We start from the raw sequence: 19,630 nt of genomic DNA on the forward strand, positions 1-19,630 counted from the left end.
TTTCGCACATAATGTTGCTTCAACGGGTCCAAACAAAAAACCCGTTTGGACCCGTTGAAGCACCCATTGTGTGCGAAACGGCCGTCGTCTCTCTCATGCACTTGTATTCTTCTGCATCCATGTTTTAAGGATTATTGTAAAAAGGGTCTACTGATATGGATTTTTAACATTTCCCGGGTCTTAGAAGATGGTGGGTAACCTCCACCCCCCCATAGAGGGGGGAAAAAAAAATCTGTTGTCTCTTTGTATTATATGCAGGTCTCAAGACATGTCTCAATAGCAGGGGGGCTAGGAGGACACTCTTAACAATGGCGGCCACACTCTGCACTCCAAGACACTTGCCGCCCTTTTTACAGCAGTTAATTAATATGCTAAAAATTGAAGCCGCTGATGCAAATTGTCCCTCACGGCCAAGGCTTTTGATGGTTGAGTTTATGGCGCTTGCTCTCGAGAGGTTTGCGCAAGGAGAACCGTGAATGCTGATCTTCCCCTCCCCACCCTCCAGGTCACTCTGGGCCTCTCGCCATTCGTTTGCTGTCTCATTTGCATTCTGAATGACATTAAGGAGGATAACTAGGTGATTGGACCTCGCCTCGGGGTCTCTTGTGACCACACGTGGAGTGGGACCTACAGCAGAGCCGGCTGGCATAGGCACTGTGACTCTTTATGCCAGACGGAGAATTACAGTGTACGAGTTACATATCCTAGAACGCATCGCATTTGGCAGCTGTCGACGCTGGCGCACACGTTCTTGTGTAACATGAATATTCCTATAAGTAAGAAAAGTTTTAAAGTATTTTTAAACTTTTTTTTTTTTCCCCCTAGATGTATCAGAGCTGAATATTTCAAGTCGGACAGTTACCATGTCCACATTCCCCTCTGGCTATATGAAGGACAGGCAATCAAAAACAGCTTTTCCAAAGACAATAGGCTCAAAATAATCCTAATACCTGAGAAAATGCTTTCAACATACAATTTTGACTGAAGATAGGAAAAAAAATCCCCACTAACTTAAAGGGGTTTCCCAAAATTCGAATCAACATCAGAGAATTTTTCAGACCCTAAGTTCGGCACATTCTTTTAAGAGGACCTGTCTCCAGGTCAAGTGTTTGCTCTCATTTTATTCCCGTTGCTCCCCTGAGAATTCCGATTTTTGTTTTTTTCAACATCCGCCAGATAGTTCCAGAGCCTTTTTATTCAGTATTTTATGCTGTTTATAAGAGTGTGTGGTTTATAGAGTAATTATGCAGAACAGCGTAAAGACACACCCCAGAGGATCCATTGAGTCACACTTTTTGGTAAAGGCCATAAAAGTAGCACTAAATGAAAAGGCCCATATGGCAGATTTTAAAATTTAAGCCTTTTTATTCACTAATAATTTAATGGTCTTTACGCTGCTCTGCATAATTACTCTATAAACCACACCCTCTTATAAAGACCATAAAATTATTACTGAATAAAAAGACTCATTTTAAAATCCGACATACGTGCCTTTTCATTTAATGCTACTTTTATGGCCTTTACCAAAAAAAAGCATGGGTCAAGAGGTCCTCTAGGGCATGTCTTTAGACTGCTCTGTATAATTACCCTATAAACCACACCCTCTTATAAAGACACGCCCCAGAGGATCCTTTGATATACGCTTTTTTGGTAAAGGCCATAAAAGTATCACTAAATAAAAGGGCCCATATGGCGGATTTTGAAATAAGCCTTTTTATTCAGTAATAATTTTATGGTCTTTATGGCTTATATGGTAATTATGCAGAGCAGCCTAAAGACACGTCCCAGAGGATCCCTTGAATCTACCTTTTTGGGGGTAAATGCCATAAAAGTAACATTAAATGAAAAGTCCCATATGGTGGATTTAAAAAAAAAACAAAACAATACTCACATGAATAGCGGGAACAAAATAAAAGCAAAAACTTGATGTGTTAACAGGTTCTCGTTAAGACTTTGAGTCACAAACTTTCTCAGCTCTGCTACATCTCTAAATAAAGCTCAGCTCCGCTATGGATAATCCTTACCTTTTCCTGACTTTTTTTTATGTCCTGCTGTTTGCAGATTTTAACTTTGCCCTGTACCCACCATCTATGATAGCGACTGGAAGCGTGGGAGCTGCAATCTGTGGGCTGCAGTTGGATGACGCCGAAAGCGACCTCTCCGGAGATAGTCTGACGGAGCACTTGGCTAAGATCACTAACACAGATGTGGTGAGTAGCAAAAAATATTAACACAAGCCAAAAAAAAAAAAGGGGGGCCTGGAATTTTCCTCAGCCTCCAAATTGGATCTGCTGTCAGGGATTGTGTTTGCCACTTTTGATTGAGTCTTTGGAGTTGTGCGGTACTTCGTACTGCTGGATCGATGCCCTTAAAAGAGCATTTGTCATTTGGCACCAAGCAGCTGCCTGCTATTCCAGCCTTGCGAAGACTGTCTCCTATGCAAAGCAAAGCAAAGTTTAAAAGGGAACACCAGCCAAATTAAAAGCGGCGCTGCTAAAACTTCATGAATGTTTGTAGAATTTCACATCAAATGGTGCAAAAAAACTTAGTTACAAAACTTAATTTTTAACCCAAAATAAAAAAAAATTGGCCCCAAAAGGTGGACAACCCCTTTAAACAACAATCATATAGTATACCCTTCTTCCACCCTACCAGATCTGACCCTTCAACAGCAGCCCCTTGATTCCCACAATGCAATTTGTTTACAGTCCTTCCTAATTTTAGATGACCCCTTCCCTTTTGGAATTGGCAAACCGCCCCTGTTAGAAGAAGTTCAAATAGAAGGAAATTGGTCATTAACTTGTAGGATGAGAATTTCTGGTCCTCATATAATATATATGGTGCGGAAACTCTTCGAAAGGCTGTGAACAAGGGTGTTAGTTCCAGGTCTCTGCTTCCTCCTACACTCTTTCAGGTCTTGAACTTTACCTGCTACTTTTTGTATGAATCGGATCATTTCTGGAAAGTTTTATTTTTTTGTAAGGCTTGGTATGATAAAAAAAAGAAACCACCATCAAGACTTTATGATTCACACTCAGGACATTCCCCACAAATTAGTGTATATCCTGTGAAGGCTGCCTGAGAAAATGACCAGATGCAAATATATTCTTTCCTTAAAAGGGTTGTCAGGTGTCTAAAAAATAAAATAAAAAGGGAAACGCAATTGTGGGGTTCTATTATTATGATAGATTGGTAAGGCCGGTTTCACGTATCTGCTCAGATCAGAAGAGCCAGTCCGACTGCCTGGTGTCCTGTTCTAATTACCTCATATGCCTGTGAGGAACTTCGCTTAAGTCAGGAGACCTGCTGTTCGTGCCAGGTCTTCCATGTGAACCTGACCGAAAAGTTGATAAGCAAAGTGGCAGTCAATCAAACAAGGAGTAGTTATAGAGTTGCTTTGGTCTATCGGCCACTTCAATAATCTGTGACCGCTGTCTTGTAGCCCTGAGATCCGCGTCTTACCTCCCACCATCCAAGACCCTTCTTTAGAGTACCTGGCTGAGTGCGACGTCATCATTGTGTTGCGGCAGGCCATTAAATTAAAAGTAGAGTCACGGATACCATCAGATAAGAGGCGGTTCTCACAGCTCCCATCCAGCGGTCAAAGATGACGTGACCGATAGACCAGGTCTTTCGAATCATTTCATGCCAACTCTATCTTTGTAGATCCATGGGGTGGGTAATGTTTTTCCTTATAAAGACTGCCAGCTGTGGTAAGGAGCCCTCTATGCCAGGCAATGCTCCCTGGGAAATAAGTATGGAAATTGGCTGTTTTCCAGAAGAAAAAAAGCCATTTATCTAATGTCATCTCTTTGAGGTCAAAGACTTACACTTCCCTTACACTTCCGAGAGCCTAAAGACAAAAGCCAAACCTGAGTCTCCTGCAAAGAGTCAACCCTCTGTAGACAGGTGATTTCAGGGTTCTTGCTCCTTGATGATGCCACAAGATTACTGGTTGATAGACTTTTGATGTAGGTCAAGGGGGTAATGTTTCTCATGTTTTGGAGACCATCAGCTGGCTTAGGGGGTCTTATAGGCTAAGCAATGCTCCCTGTCTTCCAACTATTGTGATCATTTGGGGGGGGGAGAAGGGATGAGAAAGTTGACCACTTTGTTGCCTCCATGTCACATGTAAAACAACTCACTGTATCTCAGCTTCTTGGAGCCCTATAAGTGTGAGATGTTGGGGGTTGGATACAGTTACATGAGAATTTTTTTTTGTTTAGAAGAATTAGACTTTAAAGGTGAACTTGTTACCTTGGCAAGATTTTGCTATTATTTTATTCCCACTGCTCCCCATGGTATAATGTTTTGCTTATTTTTAAAATCCGCCATACAGTTCCACAGATATGAGCCATTAGTGCCAATTTTTATGGTATTTTCAAAGGAGGTGTGGCTCACAGGGAAATGATGGGAGTATTCTCAAGACACGTCCCAGAGGATCCTGAGTGCCATTCCCTTTTTGTAAAGACCATAAAAATTAGCACTAAACAAAAAGGCCTATGAATCTGGAACCATATGGCGGATTTATATAATACAAACAGAATACTCGGGGAACAGCGGGAATAAAATAGTAACAATTGGCCACTTTTGATCTGGTGACGGGTCCTCTTTAAAGGGGTTTTCCCATCTCACAAAGGGATGATGGCACATCGCTATAATATGCACTGTTTTATGATGGGTGGTGGACGGGTGACCTTTGGGACTATCAATGATCCTGAGAATGAAGGGAGCAGAGCGGATTTAAGACTCTGGAAAGCTAAGGCATCGTTCATACATAGGATCCGTGGCTGGCCTAGAGGTCAGAACCCCACTAATCACAACTTTATGGCATATTCTAGCATTATGCCATTACTTTCGAAGATTAGAATACCACTTTTAAAGGGGTTGTCCCATCAGACCCGCTGATCACCAGAGGTCTAACTGTTGAAACCCATGGAACATGGATGATATCACCAGAGGTAGCAAAGTTGCAATGTCTTCATGGAGTCTTCTAAAGTGGCAGTAACCTCCCCCCATTTTCAGCCTTATAAGACATTCCCTTTTAGTCTGAAATAAAGGGATAGACAGACATGAATAAAATAAAATTCTCGGATCTGTGTACCACAGTCATTTCCTAGAAACATTGGCAGTAAGTTATCTCTCCAACGTGTCAGGAACTGACGTGAAGAAATCCTCGGGAAAAAATAAATAAAATCACATTGAAGTTATCACCGCCGCGAGATGTTAAATTCTAATCATTCTTGGAATGGGCTGACTCCCTAATTGTTTGTATTACTCTTTTGAATACTGCATCTGTCATAAGACTGTGAAGACAGCGCGGTTCATGTGAGGTAAAAGTCTATATTGGTGTAACGCGGCTGGCAGCAGAGGGAAAAAATGTCCCTTGCCTGGTTTACATTATCAAGGTTCTACTGACTTTGAAAAAGTCCTTCAAAGTTTTCTCTGGAGCCTGGGATGATGCTGCTTGTAGGAGAATTCTTCTATTCTATTAAAGGGCTGGAACATAATATTGTTCTTGGTTTTTAGACTCAAAATGTATCCTGTTAAAGGGAAAATCCACCCACTCTGCCATGGTGTAGTAAATACAGATGCTACCATAGCTCGAGAATTCAGAATTTGGACTCTACTTTCCCTTTAAAAGCACAATTATCCTGTTTCCGGGGAGTCATCGCTGCATGAGATTGTCATGTTATGCCCAAACCCGCTCACAGAAGGGCTTTTTCCTATTAAGAGAATTAAAGTATTTTTTTTAATGTTTTGTTTTCCAGAATTTGGCGTTATTTTTCTTTTGTTTCTGCGCCTCCCAGAATTTGGCGTTATTTTTCTTTTGTTTCTGCGCCTCCCCGTCTCTGAGATATGATGGCATTCTCTTCCCTGTTAAGTAATTTGTCCTTTTTTTTTTTTATATAGCCAAGTGGGTGCAGCACCCAAATATTTTTCTTTGGGGGCGTCGTATTCAGGTCTACGCCCATTTGGCTAAAAAATAATAGCTTTATATGTAGGGAAGAAAGGGGATATATCTCAGGAATGGAAAGTCGCAGGAATAAAATGAAAATGACGCTAAATTGAGGAAAATAGCGGCATTTACAGGTATAAAGAAAAATGAACACTGATTATCTGTAAATTGATCAGCACTAATTTATTGGCCCGTTCACACGGGTCAGCAAATACTATGTGGGGAAAAACGGTCATTAATAAGAGCGGTCTGCCCCCATATAACAACATGTTGCCAGAAGCACAGCCCTCCTTTTACATCAGGAAATGTGCTGCCGACAATGATGACTTTTATGCCGCCATAAACCATCCACTCACTCGACGAAGAAGTAGATCGCGGCATGTTTACAATCGAACAATCACTTAGCTGCTCTTTTAGGGCATATGGCTGCCATCTTGGGACCCTCAAAACATATAGTGGTGGGCAATTTGCCTGAATGTCCGGGTCATTGCAGGTAAAAAACACTTGACTGCCCCCCTGGCACGATTGACTGGCCTTATAACAAACCCTTAGATGGGTCCACATCGTCTTCTCAAAAATTTTGGAAAGGTTGTTGTAACCTTCATTTCTCTGGTGACGGCAAATCCTGTGAAAGCAATGAGGTCACTTGGCACAGCAGCAATCAGGTGACCGAAACAGGACATCATCCGATTTCTATATTTTGTGGGTTTTTGTTAATTTTTTTTTTAAAGTTTTTTAAACATATTTTCTATACTTGGGCTTTCTGTATGAACGAGCCCTTTAAATTCTCAGCAACATCTGCTCAGAGCAAGATTTAGCACATAGCGGTGGTCCCAGACTCCTGGAAATTCTGGTATGTTTTGCCGTTGTGCTGTGCTATATAGGGTTTTCTTGGTTTTTAGGTTTTTCTTTTTTTTGCACACAGTGGAGCTGCAGAGAATAATCGCAGTGTGGGTGGATTTCCTGTTAGTGACTCATTGAAAATGGACAACCCAATGTTACCATCAGCAGTAACATGAATGTTGAAGCGGCTTTGGTGGTTATTACCTCCACCCCCCAACCATTGTAAGATCTAGGAATTACCGTGCGAGACGACGCCTGAGACCCCTATATACCTGCGTGTTGCTAGGCTGAATGTATTGGATGCTTCTCGGACATTTCTTTGCAGAGACGGCGGGGTTTTTTTGGAACAGAACGGCATACTGTATTACTGACTCATAGGGGGGCTTAAATAGAGTCAGCTGTTGATCTTTCAAGAGACTCCTTTCCGCGAGAGAGAGAGAGGAAGAAAAAGGAAGAAACAAATTAACTGTGTCGTTGCCTCTCTCGGCCCTTCTCTTTTTTTAGGCTAGGACAACATGGTGACGTCACCATGTTGTGCTGCAGAATCGACTGGTGGACATACATGGAAGAGGGCCCCTGTGCCAGAACATTATAGGGGCCCTTTTCAGCCCAATAGCTCAATTCCACCTGCTTTAGAGGTGGATATTGGACCCATTGCCTCTTGGGTCCAGGTTGCACCAGTGATATGTCCGCCCCTGGACTATCATGACCCTACTTTGTGATTTTGATGCAATCTATCCCTCAGGGAAACCCATAAATGCGTATGGTGGGCCCAAACTGTGCACCCTTAGGCTTTGGTGCCAGGTTGCTGCCTAGCAACAGTCCTGGCAGGTATCGAGGGACCACAGCTGGTCTCCATAATCCAGCGTGATCTTCTGTTGTCACCATGGTCACTTCTTAGATGGCATATGGCCATTTCCGTTTTTTACAGGTTTATATATTACCCCCCCATCAGAGCTATTTATGTCACAAGTAGCTACACTGTGACGGAGATTAGGTCATGGCAGAGGCATAAAGGGTTAAAGGGGTATTCCCATCTCCAAGATCCTATCCCAATATGTAGGAGGTGTAATAATAATAATCATATTAGCAAATACCTCCAATTAGAAATGTAGAATAGTTTTTCTGATCCGCTATGTCTCTTTCCTCATGTGCAGGGCATTGCAGGACCTTAGGTAACCATGGTTATGACAACTGATATAGTAAGTTAGTTAGCAAGTTGCTAGTGGTCATAACCATGGATACCTAAGGTCCTGCAATGCCCTGCACATGAGGAAAGAGACATAGCGAATCAGAAAAACTATATTACATTTCTAATTGGGGGTATTTGCTAATATTATTATTATAATTACACCTACTACTTATTGGGAAAGGATCTTGGAGATGGGATTACCCCTTTTAATTTGAATGTGCGGCCCTATTACTACTTTAAAATGGAGACCCTGCCAGCCATAGGCAAAATATAAATATAAACCATCGACATTTACTAGGCCTCATTTATCAAAAAGCCTGGAAGAATCACTTTCTTAGTTGCCCATAGCAAGCAATCAGAGCCGAGCTTTAATTTCCTAAACTGATCTGGGAAAATGAAAGCTGCGCTGTGATTGGCTGATGTGGCAAGCATGGAAAGTTTTCCTTTTTAGACAGTTCTGATAATTGTACTTCAATATTGGATAAACCTAGAGAACCTATTAGGGACTTTCTCTTGACTGTTAGAAAAAACCCAAGAAATAATAGCAAGATTTATGAAAATCCTGCTGAAAAGAACTTGGTTTGGGTTCATTTTTCGGCTTTAAAGAAAACCTAAATATGTATTTTTTATTATGTGGTGTAAATGCTTTTGTTTTCCCAAATCCAACAATGTTTTTCTTTTGTTCCTGCGTGTCTTCGTTCCTGAGATATGACCCCTTCTTCCCTGTATTTAAATCTGTCTTTGTATCTAGGTGGGCGTGGTCACCAGCTGTTCTATGTGGGTGTCTTCTTGAAGGCCACTCCCTCTCAGATTAAAAGACTACATTTATATACAGGGAATATAGGGTCGTATCTCAGTAACTGAGAGGTGCAGGAACAAAAGAAAAACATCACCGGATTCAGGGGAATGGCGGCATTTAGACGAAATATAAATATTATGTATTCATGGCAAGTAACAAATCCCCTTTAAATCCCAAAAATAGATCAGAATTAGGTATTTTTCAGCACGGTTTCAACAAATCTCCCAAGATTGCACTAAAAATTGGACTGAAATCTGGTCTGGATAAAAGGCTACTTTTTTAGTGGGTTTGAGCCACATGACAGATTAAAGTAATTTAATTTTATACAGTAGATTTGATTGGATTATGGGACAAATGATATAAAATTCATCAGCAATTATTGAGAACCTTCAGAAATGAAGCCCTCCTATATAATCGGTGGGTGGCATAAGCAAGCTGCCATTTTTTTAAAAGCCCGTATACTGCCTCTGGTGTGAGGTCGTAATTTTGTATGCAAGGAAACATCAGACAGCATAGCCCGGAGAGAAAGGGATAATGAGATAGTTTCCTAAGTTGTTTTTTGCCTGATTTGGCAGCTGCTCCAAGTTCATTCAGCTTTTTGTTCCCCAGTGAGTGTTTTGCGTGTGTGGTTACAATGGGGTGATGCAGATACGCTGCAGTCTGATGCTGGAGTTCCGTCGTCCCCATTCATAAGTCCAGAGAAGGGTGCACGGCTTGTGACGGAGCCAACAAGCAGAGGAAGTAAGGGCCCGAACTAATGAGCGGCAGTACACATACTTTTGTTTCCGCCCCATGATCTACTAACGTGCTACAATCATCGGGTTTGATGCTTGTCCCTATGACAAGGACAGCAGATGCCTTCTCTCTGCACTGACAAAGAGCATTTATTACAAGCAGCAGAGATTTGTATCCAGATAAACTTTAGTTTTATTTTTAGCATAATTAGCTTTTTGGCAGAGGCTAAATTCAGGACCCCAGATGGCTTGGTTCAAGAAACCGGAGTGTTTAATTAATCATCTTAAAGATGCATTCAGGTTCCTCGGCCTGAACATCTCTCGCTCTGTCTTTCATAGAAATATCTGCAGGACATATGCATATAAATAGGGCTTTATAGATGGGGCTTGCTGTCTTTTTTTTTTTTTTTTCTTGTGTGCAATTGTGGGTAGAAAAAGGGATAGATATGGAATACATACAAGTACATATCAAGTGCATATTATATTGATGGATATTATATCAGATACTTCTTCAATATAAGAATAATAATCTTTTTTATTTATATAGCACCAACATATTCCGCAGCGCTTTACTATTCAGACAATTTACAGACATTATGGGCACTGTCCCCATTGGGGCTCACAATCTACATTCCCTATCAATATGTCTTTGGAGTGTGGGAGGAAACCGGAGACCCCGTGGAAACCCACGCAAACACAAATGGATATCACATAGATATTATTGGTTAAACATTAGACATCAAATAAAGATATTAGATAGATATTAGATAGTCAACATTGTCAAATAGCAAGGTATTAGAGATCTGATAGATATTAGATATATCGATCTAATATCTATCTTATATCTAATATTTATCAGATCTTCTAAGAGTTTTCTATTTAATGTCAATTATCTTATATCTATCTTATATCTAATATCTATTGGGTCTCTAAGAATTTTCTATTTATTTAATGTTGATTATCTGATATCCATCTAATATCCATCTAATATCTATGTAATATCTATCAGATCTCTAAGAATTTTCTATTTATTTAATGTCTATTATCTGATATCCATCTTATATCTAAGATGGATATTAAATGGATATTAGATATCAGATAATCAACATTAACTAAATAGAAAATTCTTAGAGATCTGATAGATATTATATAGATATTACATACTTGTCAGAGAAAGATATCAGATATTCTATATCACAGATCAAGTTAAATATTATCAAATATCAAGATATTAGATAATCAAATTAAATATATATCACATAGATATGAGAGAGATATTCTAGATATGATATTAAATGGATATCGATAGATAATTGTATCTAATATATCCATCTTGGTGCCACCACTAGAGGGAGCTCACTACATACTATTTTACCATTAAAGGGATTCGGTCAGCAGATGTTTTTGTTATGTAATCTGACAGCAGTATGATGTAGGGACAGAGATCCTGATTCCAGCAATGTATTACTTAATTTCCTCGGTGTAGCAGTTGTGATAGAATTCTCTGATGCAGAGGTCGGAATGTTGAACCCTGGCAGATTTCTGTGTACATTGACAGAATGCTGCCATTCAGTGCTTGGACCAAGGGCCATGGTTGGACTAGGAGGCACGAGACACCTAGTCCTGTAGTGATAATCTCCTGCTGATAAAACACTGATTTTATTAAAACCGCAAAACACAGTCTAGTAAGTGACACATCGCTGGGATCAGGGTCTCTGCCCCTGACATATTCCCTTTAACAGTATGCAGTGAGCTTCTTCTAGTGGTGTATAACTGTCTGTTACAGGGGATTTGGAGCTCTGTATCAGAAAAACAAAGCTCAGTCATAAAAATATATTAAGCTTCCAACTTGAACTAATTTTAGATTTAAAACAAAAAGTGTGGATAATCAGATCAGATACTAACAGGTGCACGGTACAATGTCTTTTTGGGACTTTTAGTTTGAATTAATTGGGGCCGATTTTCTTTTAATCCATTCTCCACCGCCGAAGGCAGTAAAATGAGGTGAACAATGTTACCCCGGCACTTCAGAGCCTCTGTGATATGGGGAAATAATAGAGCACTTAGCAGTAATTTGAGAATGTCAGGAGAAAGCAAATCACATTCCCCGCTTCACAGCCCTGCCGCATGGTTTCCTTGTGATCTTAGAACAGGATATTGAAGCCTCGTAGCATTTCCCATGCACTTTGTCTAACCCTCTTTTGCCTGCCACAGGGGAACACAGGGCGACACAATCTGGACTTTTCCATCGGAGATGATAACTTGTTGCTTAAAATACAAAGACCACACCCCCTATGTAATGACATAATCCAGATTAGTAGATTAAGGCAGGCCTCTGAAATTTTGTAAATGTCGGTGAAAGAGTGGCCAAAGCAACCAAGGTCTCACTCTTCTAAAGTTCTTTGGAAAATATCCGGAAACTTGATTGGATGTTACTGGTAACTCCTCCACCTTGTTTTGGAGTGGTTGGCATCCTTTAAATATTTTGCAGAATATAGTTCCTTTTTTTAGTTCCGGTGTGGCAACAACCACACTGGTTCAGTGCCAACGTCGATAGTCTGTGGCTACCTCTGCCTACTTGCCAGCATCCCCAGTGTCTTTCTGATTGGTAGGCCACAAGCAACATCCTTGTTCACGCCATGTTCCCGTCTCAACACTCCAGAAATGGCTGGAAATGTCTGGTCAGCCAATCACTGGCCTCAGCGGAGACTCATCTCAACCAGTGATTGGCCAAGAGACCATTTCGGGTGTGTTGAAATGAGACCAGGAAGTACGGTTGCCAACATTTTCGGGGACATTTAGGTCCTGTCCACAACCCCTCCCAAGAGCTCACTAACCCACCCAGGATTTCCATAAACCCCACCATTTTTTGGCACAGGGGTCCTGGTAAATTTGGGCAGTAGGTGCCCATGAGGAATTGGAGACCATGTTAGCATTGGAGCCCATTGGAATTACTTTTATATATTTTTTATATACCAGTCTGAGCCCTTTAAAAAAAAATAAATAAAAGTTTCCCTTTACGAAACTACTTAAGAAGAAAGGAGAAGGAACGTATAGTATCAAGGAATCTGGTACATTTTTCCAACATCTAATTTCTACAGTTCCTTTTAATTAGGCAGGATCCCCCAAAAATGAGATGAGTACAGGTTGTCCTGCTGTTGGGTTCCCCAGCGGTCAGCTGTAATTTATGAAGGAACCCGGTAGTAGCTGGGTAATTCTCCTGCAGTGCCACCACAGAGGAAATTTAAATATTAAAAAGCACCCTTTAAAGATGACCTGTCACTGGGTCAAAAGTGGTCAAAAAGTGTTTGCTCTTATTTTATTCCTGCTGCTCTCCTGAGTATACAGTTTTTGTTGCTGCTGCTGCTGTTGTTGTTGTTGTTGCTGTTGTTGTTGTATTTTTATTTTTTTTTAAATCTTCCATACGATTCCAAAGCTATGATCCTTTTTATTTAGTGCTAATTATTAGGGTCTTTGCCAAATAGGTATTTCTTAAAGGCTAACTATGCAAAGCAGCTTAAAGACACACCCCCAAGGAACCCTGTGTGGAACGCCCCCTTTGTTAAAAACCTAAAAATTAGCACATGTCTGGAATCATATGGCGGATTAAAAAATAAATAAATGGAACACTATGGGGATAAGCGGGAATAAAATAAGAACAAAAACTGAACACTTTTGACCCTGGTTCTTTAAAAAAAACAAGCTACGTTCTCCCAACAAAGCAACATACTCTTTCCTTTGTTTGGAGATCTTTAGAGGTCTGGAATAAGAAGTAAATAAGAAGTAATTGAAAGTGGATTTTCTAAATTGTGCAACCCCTTTAAGCACTTCTTAACCCAGCCTATGAATATGGTTATAGAAATAAAGCACATTTTTCTCGGCCTGCTCAGAGTATGTGCTTGTTTCACACTCACATGTTTTTGGCTTTAAAAAAATGTAGATCAGGCCACAACCACATGAAACATGTTGAAAAAAAAAACCCACTGGCATTTCACAAGGAAATAAGTCATTGAGGAATGGCATTTACGGTATGAGCCACCGGTGCTGGTGGGCTAAGCTAAGCTGTCTGATTAATGTCTGTGTGTGTGGTAGAACTGAAGTTTTGGTTAAATGTGAACCGTGATAATAAACAATTAAAAATTCCAACACAACTCATGCTGACTGTTTCCTGTCTTTCCATATGGAAAGTGAGTTTTTGTTCCACCGCAGAAAGTATTTGTCATGCCTTTTATTAGAATGACACGCTGCGTGCCCAGTACGGTAATATAGAAATTTACCAAAATTGTGACACATTTCAAAAACTTAGACTAATATGTTGAATTTGTTATGTTCTGCTACCAAAGCTAAGGAAAGAGAGGAGATCTGTCCCTACTATAAGACTCAGCTGAATCCCTACGATGTAACAGGGAACCTGATCCTGCGATCAGACCTGCTAAAGTCCTAATCTAGTCTGTACGGAGACCTATAGATGTGGGGAAGGAATCCCTACAAGTACTAAGGACTGGGAGGAATATGGGACACCTCCTAACAGAAATAGTAGCAGACAGACGAACAAACAAAATAGATAGAACATAGAGGTCCGTAGACCAAGCAAACTAACAGAGTTAGATACAGAGCACAGGCTAGCTAGAAAGTAGATATACAATGAAGTCCAGCAAAGCCAGAAGGGCGGAGCAGGATTAAATAGGCCAACAAGGTCATGTGACCAGCAAAGGAAAAAAAACCTAACAGCAAGGTTCTAACAGTACCCCCCCTTCTAAGAGGATCCTCCGGATCCCCTAGGACCAGGCTTATCAGGAAATCTCCTGTGAAACGCTCTGATAAGTCTGGACGCGGAAACATCATCTGACCTCACCCAAGAGTTATCCTCGGGTCCGAAACCTTTCCAGGCCACAAGATACTGCAAACTACCTCTATACCGTCTAGAGTCAAGGATGCGAGAAATTTCATATTCCCCGTACCTCCACCACCGGAGGAACAGAGGCAGAGGCGTCACCATCCGACACAACAGCTTTTTTTAACAGAGAGACATGAAAGACCGGATTAATTCTCCAGGAGGTAGGAACCTCCAACCTAACAGCAGATTGGTTGACAACCTGAAGCACCTTAAAGGGCCCTACAAACTTGGGACCCAATTTCTTAGAAGGAATCCTCAACCGCAGATTCCTAGAGGACAACCAAACCATGTCACCAACAGCGAACAAAACCTCCTGTCGTTTCCTATCAAAGTAGTCTTTAGATTTTCTGTTGGCCTCCTGAAGATTACCACGCACATCCGTCCAAACTCTTTCCAAATCACCGTAAAAAAAAAAACCTAACAGCAAGGTTCTAACAGAATTAGCCTACAATTCATATTATCACGCACATGAAGTTTCTGTCGATTTTACGGTTGAGGATGTATTTTCAAAGAACATTGAAAAAAGTGAAAAACACATACCAGTAATTTTTGACATTTTTCATTTTTTTTATTGTCATTTTATAAAGGTGGATTGACAAACCAGTATGCCCATCGCTACTTCACATAGTTGGACTGTTACCCAACTTTGTGATACCCAACTTTGTTACCCAACTCTCTCTGCTGCCCAACTCTCTCTGTTTGTTACGATACTGGCGTAGTACTGCTGGAAACCAGTGGCCAAAGGAGCACAAGCAGGAACAGCAAGCGGTAGTAAAAGTTCTTGGAGATGGCAAGGAGTTGTAGGAAACAATCTGTAGATTAATAGAACAGTCTGGGTAAGAATGTTCAAGAGCTGGAGACTGAACTAGGCTAACAGCTAGACACAATACTCAAGCAATGAGTGAGAGATCCATGCGGCTTTATGTAGGTGTAAACGGGAAACAAGATGGATTCCATAGATTCAGAATCCGCCATCTTTGTAAAGGGCAATTGCAGAACACAACAGCTGCCTCCAGTGGTAAGTAGTGAAACTGCAGAACAATATTAAAGTGAACAATAGCGGCCACTAATGGTCAAACTGTAGAAGGGCAACAGAAATCCTGACACTTGCCCAACTCTCTCTGCTGACCAACTCTCTCTTGCCCAACTCTTTTTGTAAATTCAGTAGGGGAAAAAAACATCTAAAATTTCCGTAACACAATTAATCCCTAGATGTGGTGATCCCTTAGATCGATTCTTCATTATCATCGTAAGCCCGGCTTTCGAGAAGATGTTGCCAGCTACTAACGAAATGTAGTATAACATGGCAGCCATTAAGATGGATGGCCTGCATCTACACCCTTATAAGACGTATGAACAGGGATTGTCCGTGTTGTATGACCCCTTTAATGCTTGTGTATTGCCAGTATGGCAACCCCTTTATATAAATAAGTGATTGGTGGATGCAGACTGATGAGGACGCCTGTGAAAGAACAGTGCATGGACCCCTTTACGTGCCTGTGAAAGAAGCTTCTTGCTGCTTTGGAGATGAAAGTGGGCCCCTTTATCTCTCGGACCCCTGTACCCGACACAGGTTGCACCAATGGTATGTCTGCCCCTGAAACAAGTCCAATTCTTTACACCTACATCTATAGATACTGTAGGTCTTCAGTAGACTGGTCTCACCGACCATTGGTATATGGCGCCCTTTAAAGGGTTAGCCACCGCCCCCAAAAAAGTTATACCTTATTCGTTTGATAGGTAACCCCTAGCAATCTATAGTAGGGGGCTCTAGTATCTGGCAAATAGGCTTGTCTTGAATGAAGTGGGGTTGCACATGTTCAACCTCCGCTTTATTCATTGTCTATAGGACTGATGGAGAAAGTGCAGCTCTGCACTCGGCTATTTTAGGTTAGTCCCATTGGCATTTGGACCTTCACTCCATTCCAGCCCTGTCCTCAGGTATCCAGAGCTTTGATCACAGGAGAGGTCAAAACCCCACATGGATAGAGGTTAACTTTATTTTTTTCTTTAAATAACCCTTTGTCACCCAAACATTTAATAATTTTTTCAAAAAAATTTTTTTTGCATTTTTTGTAAGGGTTAAACCTACAAAATCACTATCTGGAATGTCATTTTACAGATGGCCCAGGTCACAAACTACAAACTAGTTTGCCACCTGTGTCTGCATAGGCATAAAAAAATATCAAATAATTAAGTCTGATTAATTTTTTTTTAAAAAAAGAACATAAAACAATAACTAAATTAAAAAATATATTAAAGAGATTTCCTTTTTTTTTTAAATTAAAATAAATATATTTTTTGTTCGCACAAACATACAAATATGATAAAATGAAGAGAAAAAAAAAAGGCTAACTACTACATAAAACCTATTTTAAATTGTAAAAAATATATATTTTTGTTCAAAAATACATTAAAATATGATAAAATGAATAAAGAACAAATATAATTATCAATTGTAAAAAATACATTTGTTGGTCGCATAACATACAAATATGATAAAATGAAGTAAAGAAAAAAAAATCTAATCACTAAATAAAACATAAATATCTAATCTTTACATACAAATATAATAAAATGAAGAATTTATATATTAAAAAAATTAACCACAAAATAAAAATCATTTTAAATTGAAAAATATATATATTTTTGTTCACAAAGACCTTTCTAAACTTTACATAAAAATATGATTATTATTTATATATATATATATATATATATATATATATAAATTTTTAGAATGTTTAAGCTGAAAAAGATTTTTTATTTAGTGTGCATATATATATGTATGTGAGTGTGTGTGTATGTGTGTGTATATATATATATATGTATATATATATATCCACAAAATATTAATTTTTTTTAAATTCAAACATTTTTTGTTTATACCAACATAAATTGGTTATTTTTAGATTTTTGCAATAGAAGCATTTTTTTTATAAAAATCATTTTAAATTGTAAAAAATCTATTTTTAAATTAAATAAAAAAAAAAAAAAATAAATATATATATATATATATATATATATATATTGTTTTACAAACATAAGGTTGGCCATTTTGAGATTTTTGCAATAGAAGCATTTTTTTTTATTTTTTTTATTTAAAGCTCACATTTGCAAATTCTTTCTCCTCCATCCAGGAGACACCAGAGAAAGCAGCAGGTTTTTCAGAGTTTTCCATGGCCTAATCTTTGTTAAACTAGCAGTCTGGGGAGCTGTGCACACAGCACCGTTCCCACGCTAGTTCACAAGATCCATTCTAGTTGCAAATAATGCTGAAGAATCTCTGGAATCTCATTTATCTTGTACCATGAAAGTTGATGCAAAACATGTCAGATGCTTAACTCTTTCAACTCCCTGCCTATCCTTTAAGGCATAGATCGCCTTCAGGGCATCGATGGACCCCAATGGGTTACAAAAAAAGTAGGTAATCCCAAAGTTTGGGGGGGCTATTTTTGTGGAAGTGGAAATTTTTGAAACAATTGCTTCTTATTGTTAAGAATCTTGTTGAAAAAAACAAAAGGGTGGGCAAAGTCCCGGGAGTTTTTGTTTTCACATAATTAGGTTCACTAGGTGCAAAATGGAATCGGATTCTGAACGTGGCGGACGTGAGGTCTTGTGTGCGCGCCTGACTACTCCATCCTTAGGAAAGATGAGAGGATTCTGCAGGAAGAGACTGATTATACCAAGTCTCAATAGAATATCAAGTATTTTGTCAGGCGCACAATACCTAATCCCCCCCTTCTATGGATCCACGATAACTGGACGCTGCAGGGATTACGCGCCATTGTTCTACTTCCCTTCCTAAACGGCCTGATGGATCTTAAATCTACTGATTATTTGCTTTAGATGTTGGAGTGTACATGGATTTTAAAGGCGTCCGATTCAGTTTTAACAACGGCCAAGCATCGGAAAGCTGCAGTAAATGTCACTGGAGATTCGATTATATGTCCGGGGAGCAATTAGAAGGGTGGCGAGTTACATAAAGGTGTGAAATACGATGGTCACATGATCGTATTGTATTGCGCAAAAGTTGCAGTGATGGACGCGTGTGATATAAATGCATTAGAAAAGATACCCTTTACTGAATTATTTTTACAAAAGGTTCCCCCCCATTGAGTCGTACACATTTGACCCACTTGTCTAGAATTAGAAAAAGAGGTTCACTTTTATTTTTTTTCTCCAATATAGCGTCGCTACTGTTTATACGATGTGTCTGGTATTGTAATTCCTTATTCAAGTGAAAGAGACTAAGCTGCAATACCAGTCAAAGCCATGGGTGGCGCTATATCTGTGGGAAAAAAAAGTAGACTTTTTTTTTAAAGAATGTCAGACAACTCCTTTTAATGATAAGTTCTGACCTATAAAACAAACCCTTTGATCACCATCTTGAGTTATCCATAAAGGTTTTAAAAACCACATTGTTTTGCCAACACAATGTTGAGGCCCTAACACACATTGGATAAAAGTTGGCTGAACCATCAATTTTTGCGGGATGAGGGTTGGATAAGCTAAGGATCCAATGTGTATTGGGTCCTTCCGACTCTTGCCCCAACAGATGTCGGGGAAGAGAAGGATCGGCCATTGGGGTCTCAACTGCTGATCCTTGCACAATGTTGAGGCCCTAACACACATTAGATAAAAGTTGTCTGAACCCCCAATTACTGAAGGTTTAAGGTATGGATAAGCTAGGAATCCAGTGTGTATCGAGTCCTTCAGACTCACACCCCCACCAGATGTCTGGTAAGAGAAGGAACGGCCATTGGGGTCTCAACGACTGATCCCTTACACAATGTTGAGGCCCCAAAACACAGTAGATAAAAGTTGGCTAAACCCCGCATTACTTTGGGATAAGGGATGGATAAGCTAAGAATCCAATGTGTATGTGGTCCTTCCGACTCTCGTCCCAACAGATGATGTTGGGGAAGAGAAGGATTGGCCATTGGGGTCTCAACGACTGATCCTTATACAATGTTAAGGCCCCAGCACACATTGGATACTGAACCCGTACCCACCCCCCCGTTTCTGTGGGATAACCTAAGAATCCAATGTGTTTGGAGTGCTCTCAACTGATTCACCCCCAAAGGATGATGTCAGGGAAGAGAAGAATCGGCCATTGGGTTGTCAACGGCTAATCCTTCTGTTCGTCTCGTAGAGGAGCATTTGGCCAAGTGTTCCTGTGTATGGGTGAGTCAGGAGAGTGAAC

The 19,630-nt window shown here is 40.0% G+C and overlaps 1 protein-coding gene across 2 annotated transcripts in view; it reads left to right on the forward strand.

The window, feature by feature from the left end:
* The window catches only part of CCND2 (cyclin D2), a 326,524-nt gene that overhangs the window by 299,163 nt on the left and 7,731 nt on the right, over positions 1-19,630 (forward strand). For both annotated transcript variants that reach the window (XM_073649951.1, XM_073649950.1), the window contains exon 4: positions 2,062-2,210. In XM_073649951.1, the coding sequence (XP_073506052.1) occupies positions 2,062-2,210 (149 nt within the window). The remainder of the gene's footprint in view (positions 1-2,061; positions 2,211-19,630) is intronic.

Source organism: Phyllobates terribilis, unplaced genomic scaffold (genome assembly GCF_046119375.1).
Source record: "Phyllobates terribilis strain yellow unplaced genomic scaffold, ASM4611937v1 Scaffold_10__3_contigs__length_209671492, whole genome shotgun sequence".
Classification (NCBI taxonomy): domain Eukaryota; kingdom Metazoa; phylum Chordata; class Amphibia; order Anura; family Dendrobatidae; genus Phyllobates; species Phyllobates terribilis.